Source organism: Acomys minous (genome assembly GCF_964271855.1).
Source record: "Acomys minous genome assembly, chromosome: 4".
In the NCBI taxonomy this organism is placed as follows: domain Eukaryota; kingdom Metazoa; phylum Chordata; class Mammalia; order Rodentia; family Muridae; genus Acomys; species Acomys minous.
This window is the reverse complement of record NC_140486.1, coordinates 96,484,296-96,504,570: the sequence shown is the minus strand read 5'-3', so window position 1 is coordinate 96,504,570 and position 20,275 is coordinate 96,484,296. Positions and strand designations below refer to the sequence as shown.

The window sequence follows — 20,275 nt, the reverse complement described above, 5'->3', positions numbered from 1 at the left end:
TATGTGTAAAGAGGTAGGGCATGGAGCCAGGAGTGGTGGTTTATTCCTGTAGTCCCAATGCAAAAGGACTGCTGTTCAAATCCTTTCTTTAGGAGTGATAAGCTTTTTCTTTTCTTTGGTTTTTCAAGACAGGGTCTCTCTGTGTTAGCCTTGGCTGTCCTGGAGTCACTTTGTAGCCCAGGATGGCCTCGAACTCACAGTGATCAGCCTGTCTCCGCCTCCTGAATGCTAGGATTAAAGGAGTGCACTGCCACCATCCGGCAGGAGTGATAAACTTTTGTATTTCCTACATTGCATGTGCTTCTGTGACTTTTTAAATATCTCCCTGGTGGTAAGAGTTTAACAACTAATAAATGTGTGTTTTCTGTGTTGGCATCAGTTTTGGGAGTTGGTTTTGTAATTGCTTTTAAAGACTTGGGAATTGTGTGGTTTGTTTTTGGCTTTCTGTTTCTTTTTAAGACTTGTTTTACTTGGGAGGCAGAAGCAGGTGGATCGCTGTGAGTTCGAGGCCAGCCTGGTCTACAAAGTGAGTGTAGGACAGCCAAGGCTACCCAGAAAAACCTTGTTTTGAAAAAACAAAGACTAGTTTTTATTTTCAATATATAGATCTCTCTCTCTGTCTGTCTGTCTCTCTCTGTCTCTGTCTCTGTCTCTCTCTCTCTGTCTCTGTCTCTCTTTCTCTGTCTGTCTGTCTGTCTGTCTGTCTGTCTCTCCTCTCTCTCTCTCTCTCTCTCTCTCTCTCTCTCTCTCTCTCTGTGTGTGTGTGTGTGTGTGTGTGTGTGTGTATGTAGGTTGTTTTAATTTTGAGACAGGGTCAGGTGTAGCCCAGCTAGCCTCTACTTTGAGCACCAATTTCCTTATTTTCTTAGCTGCAAAGTGGAGTGCATAGGATACTTGTAAAGTGTTGTTGGCGAGAGAGCTTCACAGTGTGTGACGTAGTGTGGAAACACAGTGTCCCCATGGAGCCTCGAGGATGGCTCAGAAAGAAATCTAAGAGAGAAGAAAGTAACTCTTCAACTAGAAAAGCAAAAGAAAACAAAAAACAGTTTTACCAACCTGTCACAACTGGCACCCTTCCCTTTCCTTAGGAAGACCTTTGCACATACAGTTCCCTTTGCCCTGTAGACCTTCACTTAATTAAATTAGTTGCTTAAAACTCAGGTGAAGGGCTGGAGAGAGAGAGTTCGACTGTTCAGATGCTTGCAAGCGTGAAGATCAGAGCCTGGAGCCCAAAATCCAGGTAAAAAGTCAGGCTGGGGAGGTGATGTGGAGAATTCCTGGGGCTTGCTGTGCAGCCAATATAGCCAGCAGAACCTATCAGATTAAAAATGGTCAAACAGGGGCGGAGACCCAGGCCCTGCAATTGAGCAAGAGGCAAGCTGAGCTCTCCAGAAGTGCCCAGTGATCTGCCTAGCTCTGCACAGTAACAGTGACACCCTGCCTCAGCCTTAAGCACCCTCCCTTGCCTCCTGCTCCAGGGGAAATTGGATTCTTTCCTGCCCACCAGAACTTCTGCCTCCTGGTCAGTGCTGAAACAGCAGACCCTGTGGAAGGGACAGTGCTTGCTGTGAGACCATGAAGATCGAGTTCGCACCTCTCAATATTCCGCTGGAGAGGCGCCTGCAAACCGCTGCTGTGCTGCAGTGGGTCCTATCCTTCCTCCTACTGGGTAAGAGCCCTGCCTGTGCTGCCCTCTCCCCCCAGACACAGTCCCCACGTTACCCCAGCTCACAGACAGGTTCCCGGGTCAGCCAGATTAGAGAAGGCATTCACCTACTCCGTGCTTTGGATCCTTTCTCACTCCTGTCTAATAACCTTGCCAACTTTATTTCTCTTGTGCTGTTTTATATCTTTTTCCTTCCCTCCCTCCTTCCATCCATCTTGGTTGGTTTTTTTTTTTAATGTAATATTATTAGCTGTGCAGTGTTGGCATATGTATTTATTCCCAGCACTCAGAAAGCAGAGGCAGGCCAATCTCTGCAAGTTTGAGGCCAGCCTGGTCTATGGAGTGGGTTGAAGGATAGCCAGGGCTAAAACAGCAAAGCCCAGTCTGGGAAAAACAAAACAAAACAAAACAAGACTAACGTTATTTAATTGAGCTAGGTGAAATGGATGTTTATACACATCTCAAGCAATCAATGGTAACTGATAATTAGTAGTCATTGTTTCTTATAAGCCATATATCATGTAACTATTTCCCCAACGGTACACCTGTGAATAACCCGTCACCCACATTGCTTTCAATAACTATAGTAAACCATTGGTCCGCGAAGCTGAACTAGCGTGGGACTTTTTCCTTTGGTCTATGGATGGTACCCTACCTTGGGTGAATAGATGTTTGTTTACTACCACCACCCACACGTACACATAGAAAAAGTCACAGAGCATCATAAATTGTTCTTGTTTTCCTGGGCACTGCCTAGTGACCTGGGGGGATCTCTATCTGCCAGTCTTGATTGACTCTGAAGTCTAGATGCCTATGGGTCAGAAATCACTCTTCAGGTGCTGTGGCTAAAACTGGGTGCCCATCTGCATTGCCCAATTGCACATATCCTCAGCACCAAGACACCTGATAATTACTGCCGTAGTTAGGATTTCTATTGCTGTGAAGAGACACCATGGCCACAACAGCACTTACAAAGGCAAACATTTAATTGGGGACCGGCTTAAAGTCCATTATTGTCATGGTGGGAAGCATGGCAGGCAGGCAGACATGGTACTGAGAGGTCTACATCTGGATTGGCAGGCAGCAGAAAAAGTCTGCCACCCTCGGTGTGGCTTAAGCACCTGAGATTCAAAGCCTAGCCTATAGTGACACAATTCCAACAAAGCCACACCTCCTCTAGCAAGGCCCCACCTACTCTAACGAGGCCATACCTTCTATAGTCCAACTCCCTATAGGCCTTTGGGGGCCATTTTTATTCAAGCCACAGCAAAAATTGCCAAGGCAACAACACAAAGAAACCACAAATGGAGAAAAAAAAAAAAAAAAAAAGAGGAGATGCTCAAGTTCTGCCAATACTGTGGCAGAAGGATTTTGCAACCACAACAAAAAACAGGGCTTTATTGCATGGCTGACCATCAAGGACATCAGGAGCTACACACTTAAATCTACTCTTCTGATCAGCTGTTGGTGGAGGAACTTACTAGAAAGGAGGACATAAAGTGGCTTCTTATTTAGGCCAGAAAGACATGCATGCTCCCCTCCTGGAGGAGGGATGTTGGATGTGCGATGTCACTGAAGTTACAAGGTTTAAGTCTGCGTGTAGCAGATATGTAGCAGATTTCACTTCATGGCCCTCACACTCCCGTGTGCTCTAAATGTTCATCCATTGCTCTTCCCTGATTCTGAGAACCACAGCCTTCTAATCACGTCATCATTTAGCTTTGTCCAAAATGTCACCTACCTGGAACCAGTAGTTTTCTGGACTCACTACCTTTCTGCAGTAGTTTCTTTCACTTACTGTGTCTGATTTCCATTTGAAGTTTTAGCATAGATATTGTTGTAGTACAAGAATTGTCACCCAAACCAGTCAAGCACCAATCTCGTTAAGACACTGATGGTTTATTGAGTGAAAACACACCCCAAGACATGGCTGATTGCAGTCAGGGTCACAGAAAGGACTCCTCGGGACCCTAACTGTGACTTCAGCCTGATTCTAAGGCAGGTTTTTGTAAGAAAAACCATAAGCAGGTAACAACCAGGTAACCAGGTGGGAAATAAGGGGAGGGCAGCATTACAGCATTTGACAAGATAAACTCAAGAAGAATCGATTTTGTTCCAAGCACGGCATATCTAGGTGCATAGACAGCCTTTTAAGCTGATTGGCTAGAATATAGGCTTGGGGGACTTTCCAGTTCCCCACCGTTCCAGGAGAAAGGAGCATAGCAGGGTATGGTGCTTTCGCTTAGCTGGAAATAGATCATTAAATAGGTATGCAAATTAGTAAGTTGAACAAAATAATTAATCAAGCAGAACATTTGACAAGTATGGATTTGTAAGTAAAAGGCTATCCAAGCTCTCAGGCAGGTAGAACATGGAACCTAAACTTAGTTTCACCTTACATACAAAATGGAGACTTAAAGAAACAAAATGGCTACAAGTATGCTATGCTAAAGGCCAAAGCCGGTCTCCAAATATGTATACGTTGGTAAAAGCGTAGCAACTGACCAGCACTGCCAGTGGCTTCAGACCAGCACTGTGGGGGATCACTACCCATCGGATCACACAGAAGAAGCACTGTGCTGTCTCAGGGATAGACCCCGTGGGTGTCACTGGGATAGCTTGATGTAGCCTTGCTTCAGGACTTTTTAAAATGAGATTGAAAAGAAGTAGACAAGAGTTTGGGGTCTGGAGGGCACCTCATTGCAAAAGGGAAGGCTGACGCATGACTCCTTAAAGGGACTTGCACTAGTGAGCATTCATAACCTACCAGGCTTTAAGTTTTTGATCTGCCCTCTCTTATTGATATACTTTTTGATGGTGGAGGGTTTGATGCAGGGTTTCACTGTGTAGCCTTGGTTGGCCTGGAACTCTTGCTCTGTGGACCAGGCTGGCCTCAGACTCACAGAAATTCGCCTGCCTCCACCTCCCGAGTGCTGGGGGTCAAGGCGTGCACTGCCACCACCCAGCTGATGCAATTCTTATTATTCTGTTCAAAACACAGGTTCACTATGTGGCCTGGGTTTGCCTGTAATTCAATCCTCTTACCTCGTCTCCAGTTATGCCCCACCACACCTGGCTTCTAAGCTATAATAGATCCCTGCAGACCAACTCTGGGAACCAGTGAAGAGGAGAGAGGAGAAAAACTTGGTGGATCTGCAGTAGGGATAATTGTGCAGACAGTGAACAACTGGTTAAGGGAAACCAACCATTGGTTAACAACTAGCTAGGAATTAGTTGTTGAGGAGAGCTTGAGGAACAGAGAGAAAAAATACTAGCCCAGGCATATGCCATACAAACGGAAAAGTTTTATAGCCCAGGAGAACTTTACTTTTCTGTCTTTGTTATTTTCTTGCTGTTATCCCTTGGGCCAACCTCAGTACTTTATTTAAGTGAAGTTCAATTTTTTTTTCATTACAGATTGCATTATGATTTTTCTGATCATTTACAATCAATAGAACAGTCAAACAATGAAATACAAATAGTTCTGTGTGACCTACAAGAAAGCATACAGCAAAAAGCAACCAATTTCCAAGCAATGGTCAACATGACCTGACTATCATTTCTTCAATAATATTCAGGAAAGGTTAATGTTGAATTGTCCAGGGCTAAAGCCACTGTGTTTACATGATTTCCACGGGAACGTAGTTTCAGCTTAGTGTTCTCTAACAAAGAAAAAACTTTACGTACTCTCAGCCCAAACTAATAGGTGTGCTATCTAAGCCTAGGCTAAAATACCAAGGGATCCTCTATTACAAAATATCTGTAAAGAATGACATTCCAAGACCACTTTCTATTACTCTCAAAGAAGATTCTAAAGACCATGTCTCAAAAAAAAAAACTATGCATTAAACATAATGACTTATTGTAAAGGTATCATTTTTTTGCTATCAGTTTTCAGGTCAAGTTTTTTTCCTCTCCCACCTGTGTTTTAAAGCAATATTATTAAGTACATAAAAAATTAGAATGATTGTTGCAACATATATGATTACATTGTTAACCACGAGGTTGTGACAGCCTTTGATCCTAGAGCGTTTTTTTGTTTGTTTGTTTGTTTGTTTGTTTTTTTTACTGCAAGCAAATACTTGTGGTGAGGCTCAGCAATAGCACATACCTTTAAACCAAGAGCTAAATAAAGTCAATCACAGGTCAAGAAGCAGAGCAAGTAACCACAAAGCAGGGATTGAACATAAGGAAACAGGAGGGAGGGACATTGAGTTGAGGGTATTTGAGACATCATGGAGAAGGAGAAAGAGCTTTTTCCTTCTGCAGTATCAATAGAGTAGGAAAGCCAGCTGGGTGGTTTCTCTGCCTCTCTGAGCTAGCAGGTTTTCACCCTTGTGCCTGGCTCCCATGGCTTCATTGGTAAAATCAAACAATTGGGTTTTTTTACTTATTAAAAATGACAAATGACTCTCCATAAACATCACAAGAACTCATAGCCACTAGAACCTGAAATGCCCCATTTTGCTTGTGGTGGTTTGAAAGAGAATGACAGTCATAGGCTCATTTGTTTAAATGCTATATCCTTGGGAGTGGAACTGTTTGGGAGCAGTAAGAGGTGTGGCCTTGTAGGAGGAAGTGGATCACTGCTGGCAAGTTTTGAGGCTCTAAAAGCAAAGTACTATTTCCTGTATGCCTTCTCTGCCTCCTGCTTGCAGAGGTGTTCCTGCCTTCATGCCTTTGCTCCCACTCACGACCTCTCTCTAATCTTCTGAAACAATAAGCTCTAAATTAAACATGGTCTCTTATAAGTTGACTTGATCATGATGTTTTGCCACAGCCATGGAAAAGTAACGAATACAATGCTGTTTCTGCTTCTGACAATGGAGTTCTTGAAAATGGAAGCTGGGATAGCACTTGCCCTCTCCTTGCACTTGTACAGTCAATGTAGGAAGCTAAGATTTCCTACAGCAGTGACTCTTCTACTTGCCATAGCCAGTGGTTATGAAATACAGGGAGCAGATGCCGATGCAACGGTTCCACCCAGCTTTTCCTTCCTCACAGGGGAGATAGGCCTTGGGATCCTAGTGATGCTGATACTATACAACTACTGGTTCCTTTACATCCCATATCTGGCCTGGCTTTTCTATGACTGGGAAACCCCAGAGCGAGGAGGCAGGAGATCTAACTGGGTCCGAAGCTGGACCGTGTGGAAGTACTTTAAGGACTATTTTCCAATTCACGTGAGTAGAACTGTCTCCTGAAGTCCTGAGTTGGGAAGACAGTGGCGTGTGTTTTCATCATGGGTATCTCCACCTTTTTCCATTCCAGACAGAGTGTGTCTAGTCCATTTTGTGCTTTTACAATGAATACTAGAGCATCAGATCTAGTTAAAGAAAATTTTATTCCTCACAGTTATGAAACCTGAGGGTGGGGGTGGGTGTCCAACACCAAGGTTCTAATGTTCAACAGTTATCACCCTAACTGATGATCTCATGGCAGATAGGGAAGGCTAGAGAGAATGAGAGGGGCCATTGTCCATTTAGAAAGCATCCACCCACACCCGCAGTAAGGGTGTTTGTCTCTAATCCCTCTACCCTCATGATCGAGCCCCATCATGAGGCCCCACATCCCTACTGCTCTTCCCTGGAGATTAACTTTGCGTCACTGACAAAGTCTGAAAGACAGTGTGTGGAGGGACCCGAACTTAGAGGATAGTTTAGAAATGTCGAAACATCTCTAATCCAGGGAACTAAGATGAATCCTCTTCTCATTGCCCGCTGGCTTAAGGAACAGGGAACCCTTCCACTTGTCATTAATGGTGTCATGTCATTTCCTTATCTCAATGTGAACGTGCCGTAGCTCATCAAAACCCAGGATTTGGATCCAAGTCACAATTACATATTTGGGTTTCACCCTCATGGAATATTCGCGACTGGAGCTTTTGGAAATTTCTGTACAAATTATTCAGATTTCAAGAAGCTATTTCCTGGCTTTACAGTGTATCTCCACATGGTCTCAATCTTGTTAAGGCTTCCATTCTTCCGAGAATACCTGATGACTTCTGGTAAGTGATGCGGCCACAGTGTTCCTACAAGGCTCAGTGACACATCCACTGTGTCCCTGCTGGGCTCGGACTCGCAGCCACTGTCTCTTCAGTGCTCTGGTGTGGTGGCAGCACATACAGCAGCCACTTGATTTTAGATTTCCTGTGCTCTGTGGATTTTCCTCACACACTCACTCCTGGCCCCTCAGTGCATGGACCTTGGGACCATGCTTTCTGTTGTTCTGTCCATCCCAAGTATTGACTATTGTGATAGTAACATAGGGATTTTCCAATAAACACTATCCAGTGGTAGAATAAATCAGTGAGTGCACTTAATATGCTCAAATTTGGGAAAACTGTCATGGAGCTAAGAAATTATAAATCATACTTTGGAGAGGCACATTCTTTTGTAATATCTATACAAAAAAACTAATGAAGCTTAAAATTAAGTACCTGTAATTATTATATCTGTCCTGCTACCAATCAATAAAAGGACACAGACACCTGTTCTATTTTATAATAAGCCTTATATTACTTGGGGCTGGGCAGATAAATAGCCCCCTAGACTACCTCCCATTATCTCCCAGCCTCTATCCCATGCCTTCTGCTTTAATCCTTTGTGACTGGGCTATTTCCATTCATAATCCCAAAATATTCGCTTATGTTGTTCATCTGGGCCACTTCTTTCCATGCAGAACTTCAGAGTTCTTCTTCCTGGCCTCTGTGGCTCCTTCCTATTCCATGGCAAATCTGTTCCTTTCTCCTCTTCCATCCCTGATCCAGCTCTCATCCCAAGATCCATCTCTCCCTGGCAGCCCTTTGGCCATACCTGCTCACTCTGTCCTGTCCAGGTGTGTAGGCATTTATTCAGCCAGTCAGGGAAAACTTGCGCGACAAGAATTACAAACATCATGTGGGGGCACGTGAGTCTGCCCCTTAAAGACAGCAAGTGGACCTCAGTGGGGAAAATAATTAGCAATCAAATACAAAGCACCAGACCATGCCCCAACACACTTTGAATACTTTTATGTTGGAGAAATCCTCCATTGTGCCTCCCAATAGTGATAGTGACATGAAGTGCTCAGTGTGCTTGCTAGCTCCGCCATCCTAGATTGTGTATAACTGCAAGAGTTGGAGATGTTGTCAGTGGTACAGCATTTATCCAGCATGAAGGAGGCTTAACTCTGCCCCCAGATCTACATGGGAAGAAAAGAAGGGGGCAGGGAAGGGAAGAGAAGGGAGAAATAAAGGTAACTCCTCCTCAGTCTGCTCTGCAGATGGAGCTCCAGGACAGCCAGGACTATACAGAGCCTCACTCCATAACCAAGGCTGTCCTTCTGGCACTGAATTCCTGATGGTGCTGCTTCCACCTCTCCAATTCTGAGATTGTGGGTGCTTGCTGCTGTGCCTGTCAAGCATGGAGTGCTCTTTAATTGCTAATTCTGAGAACAGATTCAGCCTGAGGCGCTCTCTAAAGGGGCCTATATCCACATATACAGAGGGCTATGCTCCTGCCTATAGCCTTCATTTCCACTGCAGAGACTCATTTGTTTTCCAGCTTGATTGACTGTTTGACCATGCACTTCCGTAGCTGACAAAGTTTTGTATGCCTGTCACAGATATGTAGTGTGGTTATCATCACCTTTGCAGGTCCTGAGGATAGAGAAAAATGAGTCAGTAGCTTTTCCAAAAAGTATAACTTCAGTATTGCTTAGTACGGAGCTTAGGAGCAGATTTTCAATTAGCTTCCACATTGTCAGGCTTCCCATATAGTCACCTCTGTTGTTATGTATTGCTTGGAAATCATTTACAATTCAAAGCTGGCTGGATCCATGCTGGCTTTGCCAGGTCTGCACCAGTTTGTGGACTCAAAAGCCACACTCAGTCTAATGGGTGCTGTAGGGCACCGGAGAGTGCTCTAAGCTCCTCCACTTCCTTGTGATCTATCATTTTACCTCTACTGGACACACTAACACCCCAAGCTACCAAAGAATATAATCCTGTTTATCTTTATTTTGTAGACATTGAGTTAGAGTGTTAAGAAAGGAAAAAAATTAAAGATAAAATTTTAATTTCCAAAAGAGTCACAGAAATTAAAAAAAAAAGGAGTCACAGAAATAGATTTAACTTTTTGCTGAATCAAAGTATAATCACTAATAAATTGGGGTTCTTGAGAGCAGGTGTGGGGGAGACAAGATTCACTCCTCTCCATGGCCATGTCAGACTGTCAGTCTCCGAGTCTTTTTTAATCACAGTCAATGATCACAACCATTGCTGTTTACTGGAGTTGACGCTGAGATTATATCTGTGTGTTATGTGCCATCATTGGTTTGTTTGTTTGTGTATTGGAGCTTCTGAGATCGGATCTCTTGGTAGCCATGGCTGCCCTGACACTACATAGATCAGGCTGGCCTCAAACTTACATAGATCCACCTGCCTACATGTGTACCAGAACACTGGCCATTATTGGTTCATAATATTGTAAAATAGCTCCTTTTGCTGCAGCCTTCACGTCTTCAGTGCTAAATAAGAAAACCTAAATGTTTGGCCAATGATGACTTAACTGACTTAACTGTATATGAGGCCTCAGCAGCACTTCCCAGTTCTGGCTTCTGAGGAAATTTTGTGGTCCAAGACTTCTTCCTCTGATCCACCCCCAACACAGGAAATTTCTGTGGCTACAGATTCTCTTAAACCCTATCTATAACTCATTCCTCTTGGCCCATTTTGGACAGTCTGCAGCCACCAAGTGTCAGCCAGAACAGTATGTGTTTTGAGGCTTATGTACTATCTGCCTGCCTACTATGCTGGAGCAGGTAGCAGGGTTCTAGTCACAGCAGCCTCTTGCATCCTGCAGAGGATTTTAGATTTTGCTCTGTGGGTAAAGCCACAGGGAACTTGTGAGGGGCCCTGAACAAAAGTGCTATCTGTTCATTCACTAACTGATAGAAAGCTCATTCACACAGCAGCATAGAGATAGGCTAGATGGGTGGTGTGAACACTAGGACGATGGGGCAAGCCTATGGCAGTGATCAGGGAGACCAGATGAGGCCTGGCCTGGCACAGAGCTCTGATGGCAGGAATCTAGGAGAGAGCAATGTCTGATAGAGTAACAAGATTTCAGGATGGATTCCTCTTCTTCAGGTAGGCAGCAGCTGTGTGAGATGAGTCACCAGTCAGCTGGTGGCCAGCAGAAGGGAACTGGCACAGCAGAATGATATTTCTAACTGGATGACTGGATGGGCGGTGGGATCGTTCATCATGATCATTAATGTTGGAACAAGATCTGCTCTGAGGAATCATTTGATGCACTGGATTTGGAGATTTCCATTTGGCCATTGGTGACATTGCCCAGCAAGCCAAGGAATATATTCCAGGAGATGAGTTTGATAGAACTCAGCACACACAAATGGTAGTTGAGTTCATGGGCATAGATGAGATTAGAGGACAATAGAAATAGTGAAGGGACTCTGCAAAGTATCAGGGCAAGCTAGACGTAGGAAGGCATGAGGGTTGGCCAGAAGAGAGCTAGAAGGATCATGTGTCAAGATCCAGGGGGCTGTCTCTGCCAAAGAAGCAATGTCTTATTTCCCACTCAGGTTACTCAGAACTAAACGACATGTCTTAAACTCAGGGAAAGTTCAAAGCCATCCACGAATGGTCAGGTTCTCTCATCCATCAGTGTCTGCCTTTTCTTTCAAGGGGGTAGACCATTCAAAGCCACATGTGACCTGTAATCCCCAGTATGTTGGAGGCTGAGCTAGAATGCTTACCATGAGTTTGCTGCAAGCTTAGCCTAGTGAGCTGAGGGCCAGCAAGCCTACATAGAGTGACTCTGTAGAGAAAAAGAGAGGAGAGAGAAACATTCAGAGTCTCAGATCTCTAATAGTAGGAATCATAATAAAACCATCACTGCTGCTGTAGAACATTATTTTAAAAAATAATTCTTCCGTTTGACTCACAAAGGGCTACTTTCAGTCTCTCAGAAGAGCTTGTCTTATGTGTTGAGCAAGGATGGAGGTGGTAATATTTCAGTCATTGTCCTTGGGGGCAGAAAGGAGGTACTGGATGCCCACCCAGGAAATTGTACCCTGTATATCCACAAGCACAGAGGATTTATTAAGCTTGCCTTGGCCCATGGGTAAGTGGACTTTTTTTTTCAGTTTGTTGGAGATGGGGGGTCTTGATATGTAGTCAGGCTGGCCTCAAATTTATGGTAACCCTACTAGTGAGCCTGCCATGCCCTGGGACTACAGGTGTGAGCCACCCTGCCTTGTCTGATTAAGTGGCTATTTGTTTAGGATGAGTGTATTTTAAAAGGACAAGACATTATGTGAACACAAAGAATGATATTAACTTTTCTAGTCCTTAAAGAACATTATCCAAGTCAATGGGAATGGAGTATGAGCTTTCAACGAAGGCAGTTTGATGTCTCAGCATACAGTAATTTAAAAAACAAAAAACAAAACAAAACAAAAGGCAGACACAAATTGTTACATATGCAACAAAGTGGACAGAAGCAAGCAGTCAGGGTGGGGTGGGGTGGATGTCTTACCTAAACCTGACTCTCTATAGAATATAAACCTGGCTATGGCTAGATTGCTAAACCACTTCCTAAGGGTTTCAAGTACAGCTTGAAGTGTTTTGAAGTCCATGAAGCAGCTTCAGGGTTTCATATGTAGTATAGGCGATAGCACTGGAAGGCTGTGTTTGCTACTTTTCCCCATGGCTACAAATGCCTGAGTAAACCAGTTTGAGGGAGGCAGGTTTATGTGGGCTCCCTGTTTCAGGGGATACAGCTCATCTTGGTAGGGAAGGCATTTGGGGAGCTGGAAACACTGGTTATGTTGTACCCACTGTCTCCAGGCAGAGAGTGATGAGTGATGGGACTCAGCTCATCTTCATCTTCCCTCCTCTTTATTAAATCTAAGACCCCTGCCCATGGAGAATGAGGACCTATACTCAGAGATCATCTTCCACTCCTCATTCAAAACTTCTCTCAAAACACGTTCATGGACACCCAGAGGTGTGTCTCCTAGGAGCTTCCAGCCCCAGTGGAGTTGACAATGAAGATGCACTGTCACTGCAGCATTCAGAGTTTGGGAGTTTTTCTTCAAAAATCTGGATGAAAATACATTATTCTTATATCCTCAACCATTAGACTGTGCAATTATGAGGACTGGAGTTTGGATGCCAGCACCCAGACAGCAGGCCTGGCACCCTGCAAACACACATAGCACCAGATGTAAGAGAGGGAAACTTTCTCTTAGCCTCTATGCATACACGTGTGTTTACGTGTGTGTGTGTGTGTGTGTGTGTGTGTGTGTGTGTATGTGTGTGTGTGTGTAAGAGAGAGAGACACACACACAGAGAGAGAGAGAGAGAGAGAGAGAGAGAGAGAGAGAGAGAGAGAGAGAGAGGGAGAAACTTCAGATACATCTGTGCATGTACTTACAAAAACAACCAAACATTTTTTCATTTATTTGTAAACTGTGTCCTTCCTCTTTGTTATTCGCAGTGCCTATTTGGTCCCAGTGTTTTCTTTTGGTGAAAATGATCTATACAAACAGATTAACAACCCTAAAGGTTCATGGCTTCGAACTGTGCAAGACATAGTGCTGAATTTAACAGGCTTCACCACACCATTAATGTATGGCAGAGGGATTTTCCAGTACAACTTGGGCCTAATGCCATATCGGAAACCGATCTACACTGTTGGTATGTACCTGAAATACATAAAATGATCTTACTCCATTTACTATTAATGACAAGATACTAACATTCAAAAGACATAGCCTTGAGTTTGGACTTCATAATGTCTTAGACCACTGATTCTCAACCTTCCTGATGCTGTGACCCTTCAATGTAGTTCCTCATGTTGTTGTGACCCCCAACCATAAATTATTTTAGTTGCCTCTTCATAACTGTAATTTTGTTACTAGTGTAAGTTGTAATGCAAATATCTGTGTTTTCTGATGGCCTTAGGCAACCCCAGCAAAAGGGTCATTCAACCCCTAATGGAGGTTGAGAACCATTGTCTTAGACTTTAGCTGAACTTCAACCACAGTACTCACACCTTGAACGATGTCTGTTCACCTTGGAGTGGCATTTGATTACCCTGCAACCCACCACTGTTAAACCAGAATCTCTTGTAAGACAGGAAGTCTCCAGTGCTCCTTCCTGGGCCTGTTTCTCTGCACTTGCCTGTAGCAGAGTGGTTGACTGACAGACAAACAGCCTCAGAGTTAAACACTTGATAATACATATACACACATACATATGTCTTCACAGCCACACCCACACCCCCAGCATCAGCTTTTTATGAAACGCCTCCTTTGTGCGAGTAATCATGCTTATGTGTGCTCAGGTGCAAAGTCTTTTAGTTATAAAAGGTGTGTGTTTGAATCTCTAGATATGGGGAGAAGTAGAAAAGGAAAGGGGCCTGAGGTTTTGCCTGCTTGGGATACGGAGGCAGGGGGAACCCGGGGTCAAGGGCAGCCTGAGCAACACACAAGGCTCTGTCTCAAAAAGTAAACAAGAAACAAGTAGCAGGAGTGAAATAATTCCCTTCTGAGGCTTGGAAGAGACTAGGAAGTTGAAAATGAGACAGTGCAGACACCACTGCTTTGACTTTATATAAAATAGAAATACTATCTTTACCACAATAGCCTGACAACTAAGGTCTGAATATAGTGACTTTTTAAAGATCTGTTTCACTAGCATTTCCTTCAATCCTTTTTCTCCTCTTCCTCCCATCCTCTGCTTTCTCTTTCATAACAGAGTCTCCTGTAGCCCAGGCTAGCCTGGAAGTCACTTTGTAGCCAGGGCATCTTGATCTTCGAATCCTTCTACTTCCACTGGAACCCCTAATGCTAGGATTCCACAGGTGCCAGGTGCACATGGACACACAGCGCTTTCTGCCATCAGTTTACACGAGCTTTGCAGTTCAAATGTAGTCACAGGAAGCTATTTTTAGCTGCCATATTTAACTCAGATGGGGTGTAGCAGCCTGTTGGTTAGTTATTACAGGGAGCACTGAGCTACAATTGCACTTCCAGGAACAACTGGGGCATTTCTTTGGCATCATATTATCTCATCATTTCCGTTCAGCTATGGGAGAGAAGTATAGCATAAATTACAAGTTATGATTCAAGGAAACAGTTTAATTGCATGTAGTGCATATGGTCACAAAAATTTGTAAGTACTGAAAATAAAGGGCATTCTGTTGAGTTAAAGGATTTTAATTATTACCTCATTGCATTAAGCTTTTGTGTGTTTTTGTTTGTCTGTTTTGTAAGCACGGTGGCTTGGTGTGTGATTCTGTTAAATTCTGCCTAACCTGACAGAGCCAGGGACAAATGAAGTCCCTAAATGTGAGCCAGCTGTCAAGTTGTATTGTCATCCATAGGGTGCATTGTGCCTCTTTAGAAAACTCAGAGTGAGGGGACAGTCCACTGGCTCACCCCTCTGCTGACTTCCAGTGTCCTTAGTCAGTAGTGTCTCCAGCAGCCTGTTATTATCAAAAGGATTTAATGAAGATAATAATATGGATTTCTTTTTTTAATATTTTTTGAGATTCATTTATTTATAACTTATACAATGCTCTGCCTTCATGTGTGCCTACCCACTGGAAGAGGGCCCCAAGTGTCATTATCAAGAGTTATGAAGCATCATGTTGTTGCTGGGAATTGAATTCAGGAACTCTGGAATAATAGACAGCGCTCTTAACCTCTGAGCCAGCACAATAGTATGGATTTCATAGACACCGAGCTATTAATGGTTATTTTTATCAAACTGTTTGTATCTCTTAGTTTCTCTCTTAACCCATCCATCACACAAATAACTGAGACACTTTTATATTTCTTTATAAATCTTGCAGCACAATATTTAGCAGGTTTAGTCTGTTCTTGACCCTCTTTGCTATCCTGACTCCAGCTTTGCCCAAATCCTTAAGTTATTTGCTTTTTCATTCTTTCTTTGCTCCAGCTGAATCTCCTGCATCTCTCCTGCACCTGTGCTGTGGCTGACTCCCCCACTTCCTCTTCTGGCTCCTCCTCCCCTGGCTTGCAGGAAGTCCAGTTGTATTCTGTCCCCTGCTCAGTGATTGGCTATCAACCTCTTTATCTGCATACAAGAGGACAATTGGGGAGCAGCATTTATACAACATTGATACAGGACCTTCTCAGAACAAGGCTTGCTATCAGATACCGGGGGTGGGGATACAGAAATCAGCATTTGAATTATACAATAACATTATGTCTATACCCAGCTGTCATACTTAGGACAACAGAGGGGGAGGCAAGATCCAAAAGCCAAACCAGTGTGAACCAGACCAAGCATAGACCTCTAATCCCAATTACTAGGCAGCTGAGACAAGAAGGTCACAAGTTTAAAGCTGACCAGGGCTGTGGATCAAGTTCAAGGCCAGCCTGGACAAAAGCTACATAGTTAGGCTCTAGGTAGCTTAATGTAGGAGTACTTGCCAAACATGCAAGAGACAAATTCTGTTTCCAGTATTGTAGGAAGGAAGGTAAAGAAAGAGGGAGAGAAAGCAGGAAGAAGGAAATAAGGAGGGAGAGAAGGAGGAGGAATTGGTTCTTGGTGTGTGTGTCATCAAGGCTTGTGGCTAACATGGCCTCAGATGTACAGATTAATAATGACATTAAGAATCCTCATCATATATCAGGCAGTGAGCTGAGGGAAGTGGTAAGGTTTAAGGTCTGCCTCTGAGTGACTAGAAGGGTTTTCTTTTTTCCCAGCCTTAGATTTTCCAATTCTAAGAAAGAAGGTAGGAGTAGCTGTCATATCTTCCCTTGGGCTTTTCCATGGCTCACGATATGCAAAGCTGTATGTACCAGTGCTGAGAGCATGCTGCAGATGTACAGGACACAAAACTCCCTGACCAGATTGCTGAGAGTGCTGAGTGTATTAAGCTTTCCTTGAGCAGGGATTCTTGGTAAAATGTTAACCCAAGTCAACTTGTGAGGAAATAGACAAATGTCTCATTAAAAGCAAACCAGCAAGCAAATAAAGAAAACAAAAACCTCTCAGTTTCTGGAAAGACAGACAGGAGGAGGCACTCAGAGACTCACAGCTGTCATCAGTTGGGTAAGCCAATGCCAGCATGGCTAAGGAAGCCCTTGAGAGTTCAGTGTGGATCTTGTACAAAATGTCCCAGGATGGTAAGGCTCTGTGGGTGTGAGTGTGGTGATGTGTCAGACACTTTGCCTCATTCTTAGAAAATGAAATAGTTAGGGTCGAGGCACATGGCTGAACTGGTGCTCTCCAAGCCCTACTTCCAGATGTTTTTAGAGATACATAGTGGGGCTGGAAAGATGGCTCAGAGGTTAAGAGCACTGGCTGCTCTTCCTAAGGTCCTGAGTTCAATTGCCAGCAACCACATGGTGGCTCACAACATGGTGGCATCACAACATGATGTGGTCCGGTGCCCTCTTCTGGCCTGTAGGGGTACGTGCAGGCCGAGCACCGTATACATAATAATAAATAAATATAAATAAATAAATTCTTAAGAGAAAGAGAGAGAAGAGAGAAGAGAGAAATAAGTGGCATTGCCTGGCATGGTGGCACATGTCCTGCATGCCATAATTTAGGAGGCAGAAACAGGAAGACTATGTCAGGTTAAATGCTAGCCAGGGCTGCATACTAGATCCTGTCTCAAAACCAAACAGACAAATGATCAGACCAGGCAGGTAGCTTGGTTGGTGGAATGCTTGTCCAGGCAGCACAAAGCCAAGATTCAATCCCCCAACTGTCACCTCACATAAAACAGGTAGGGTAGATGAATACCTGTAACCCAGTACCTGAAAGTTAGAAGCAAGAGGAGCCAGGGTTCATGGCCATTCCTTGCTACATAATGAGTTCAAGGCCAGCCCCAGTTACATGAGACCTTGTGTCAAAAAACTCTTTTAAAGATAATAATCCCTATATGTTGATGTCCATATGTGTGCATGTGCATGCAAAGCACATAGGAATGGTTGAATGTGGCTGAGGGGATACAAAGCTTGGACTCTCTCTAAGTAAAAAGGTAAGGAAATGTGTCTTATTTTAATGAAACTGATTCCAACCCACATAAGGGCAAAAAAAGTCCACTGTGTCTTAAATCGACATCACATACTTGAGGGGAAAGCACAGGCTAAGGGACTTCTGAAATAGGAGGCCAGGAAGCAAACACAAATGAAGTTTTCTTATCGGACAGGAGGTGTTAAAGGAAAGAATAAAATCATGAGGAGTCACAGAAGTGCTCGGGAGACATGTTTACATGTTGGCTTGTCCAAAGACAGGCAGTGGAGGAAAAGAAGCTAAAATGTAGGCAGAGACTATAGACAGGGAGAGGTTATTGTAACACAGTCTGCAAGGATTTCTCTTGGCTACTTCCCCTGTCTGCTGAAAAGAATGTTTCTTTCTCCCTGGTATAAGGAGGCACCGTTTACATGGGAGTTTTAGTTCCTTCTCTTAGGAGGAATAGAGAAGTTCATAGTGCCCTTCTCCATATCGCAGAAGCACCATCTGCAGTGTTTTAGGTGCCTTTAGCTCAAAATAATCCTGTGCCACCATGGCACCCTGCACTGCATAGTACAACACTTTAGTGCTTAGTAAGCCATGCTCACTGCTCCTTGAAGGTTCATGTCTGCACGGCCATGCACCGGAGTCATGCATGCATGCATGCACACACAACTGCCATCCTTTGAACTTCTGTCTGACTGGATCTGGACTCAGGGTCCCTTTAGCTCCCAAGTATCTCCACAGTCCCACCTGGCCACAAATGCTCACCTCTTCTTTCTCCAATGGTACAGTTTAAGAAGGGAGTGTGCTACGTGACCCTAGGAGAGTCTTGGGTGGTGTAGTGGTACAAGTTTGCAATCCTGGTGCTTGACAGGTTGAGAGAGTTTGAGGCCAGCCTGGGCTACTTAAGTGAGTTCAAGATCAGTTTGACTACACAGAAAAACTGTGTCTAAAAGCAAAAACAAAACAAAAAATGGAGAGTTATAAGGTCTATGGACTCTTCCTGCAGACAAGCAGAATAAAGATGCTTTTATTTGAAAGATAAATACTCTTCTTGCCTGAGGGGAGGAAATGAGCATCCAGCCCTTGGGCTGCTGTCCTCCCTGGTCACAAAACTCCTTGTCCTCTCTCCGAGGTGCACACAGCACAGTAGTAGAATGGTTTTAAATCAAGATAGGGATCCTTGGAGTCCTTGGCACACTGCTGTGCTTTTCCAGTTCTCTAATCCTGGTAAATTTAGCACAGCACATGGGGATAAACAAGCCTGCTGTGCAAGGCCACAGGGAGCAGCAACATTCCAACAGGGGCTCAGATTGAAGCTGCAGCATTGAAGCACATCAGCCACGACGTAATGAAAACTACAACACACCAGGTAGGGGTTTTTTCCCTCCATTTTTCTGAGACAAGGTTTCACTCTTTAGCCCAGGCTAGCTTTGATATTAGCCTGCCTTATCTGTGAAGGAGAGGCTGTTGTGGTAACCTTCCTAGGCTGTTCAGCATTTGATTTAGTGACATCTGATAGACACCCATAAGTATTAATGTTTCCAATAAAGGCTCAGTTCAAGTTCAACAAACAGGAGGTGAAAGGAACCCCCACAGACTTGTCCCCAGTGTTCCCAGTGAAAGGCAAGTGGGCTGTGGGCATCTAACAAGGGGGGATCTTGTGATTAATTCACAAGACAAGGGCATATTGGGGCTCCTGGAAGAACCACTGAAATGGAATGAAACTTTATAGGAAGGGAATATGATTGAGCTTAGCCATGGTGTCACTCATTGCTTGGAAAGAAGATGCCCTAGGGGAGAGGTCACAATTCCTGTGACATTAAGCTGGGAGCAGCGCAGTGACTTTCACCTTAGACAGCAATGCCTCTCGTCAGTCCCCATTGCATTCTGCACCGTCATGTTGGCCACCCTCACTGAAGTAGTCTCACTGGAAACTACAGCTTTTTCTGTGACACTACAAGATCACTGGTCCATTGGGTAGAGTTTCTCAGTTTCCTTCCTCAAAGTTCCGAACTGAGAGGCAGCTTTGAGAACGTCAAGTTATACTCTCTCATCCCACACCCAGGAAAAATTAGGGTGGTGAGAGAGCTGAGATCCATCCAGTCTGCTTACTATGGAGCCAGAGTTGGCCTGGAACTCCTGGTCCTCCTGCCTAAGCCTCCCGAGTGCTGCAACTACGCGCACACAGCAGCACACCTGGTTTATATCCTCCAGTTGTTTCGCTGTGTGTCTGAGGACTTAATGTCTGCTGTGCATGCATTTGACCTCCAAAAGGTCAAGGAACCCTGTCCATGAGGGTGTGCAGGCTCCATCTGGTGAACCCCTGAGCAATTCAGGCTCTGGGAGTGATGCTCCTTTCTCTATGACCCTCAGCTTCCTTGTTGGTGCTCTTTATCACTTGCTGCCACTCTACTCCTTCACAGTTGCTCAGTTTTTCTTACATATTCACCTCTGTTACTGGCGCGAGCTCATCCTTGCATGGAGCTTGGCAGAAGACAAAGCAGGCCCCTGCCTTTGTGAACTCCAGCTTCCTCTTACAGCCATGCCCATGGGCCTCATGCCCAAGCTAATGACTTCAGAACAGTTTGCAGCAAGGT

General features: G+C 44.2%; 1 protein-coding gene across 1 annotated transcript in view; it reads left to right on the top strand.

Annotated features, from left to right (window-relative positions):
- Window positions 1-1,253: 1,253 nt before the first annotated feature.
- Window positions 1,254-20,275, top strand: part of LOC311595887 (2-acylglycerol O-acyltransferase 1-like) — a 35,934-nt gene continuing 16,912 nt past the window's right edge. The window contains exons 1-5 of the mRNA XM_084778967.1: window positions 1,254-1,669; window positions 6,671-6,849; window positions 7,469-7,673; window positions 11,619-11,793; window positions 13,171-13,370. Coding sequence (XP_084635093.1) covers window positions 1,576-1,669; window positions 6,671-6,849; window positions 7,469-7,673; window positions 11,619-11,793; window positions 13,171-13,370 — 853 coding nt within the window. The 5' untranslated portion in view covers window positions 1,254-1,575. The remainder of the gene's footprint in view (window positions 1,670-6,670; window positions 6,850-7,468; window positions 7,674-11,618; window positions 11,794-13,170; window positions 13,371-20,275) is intronic.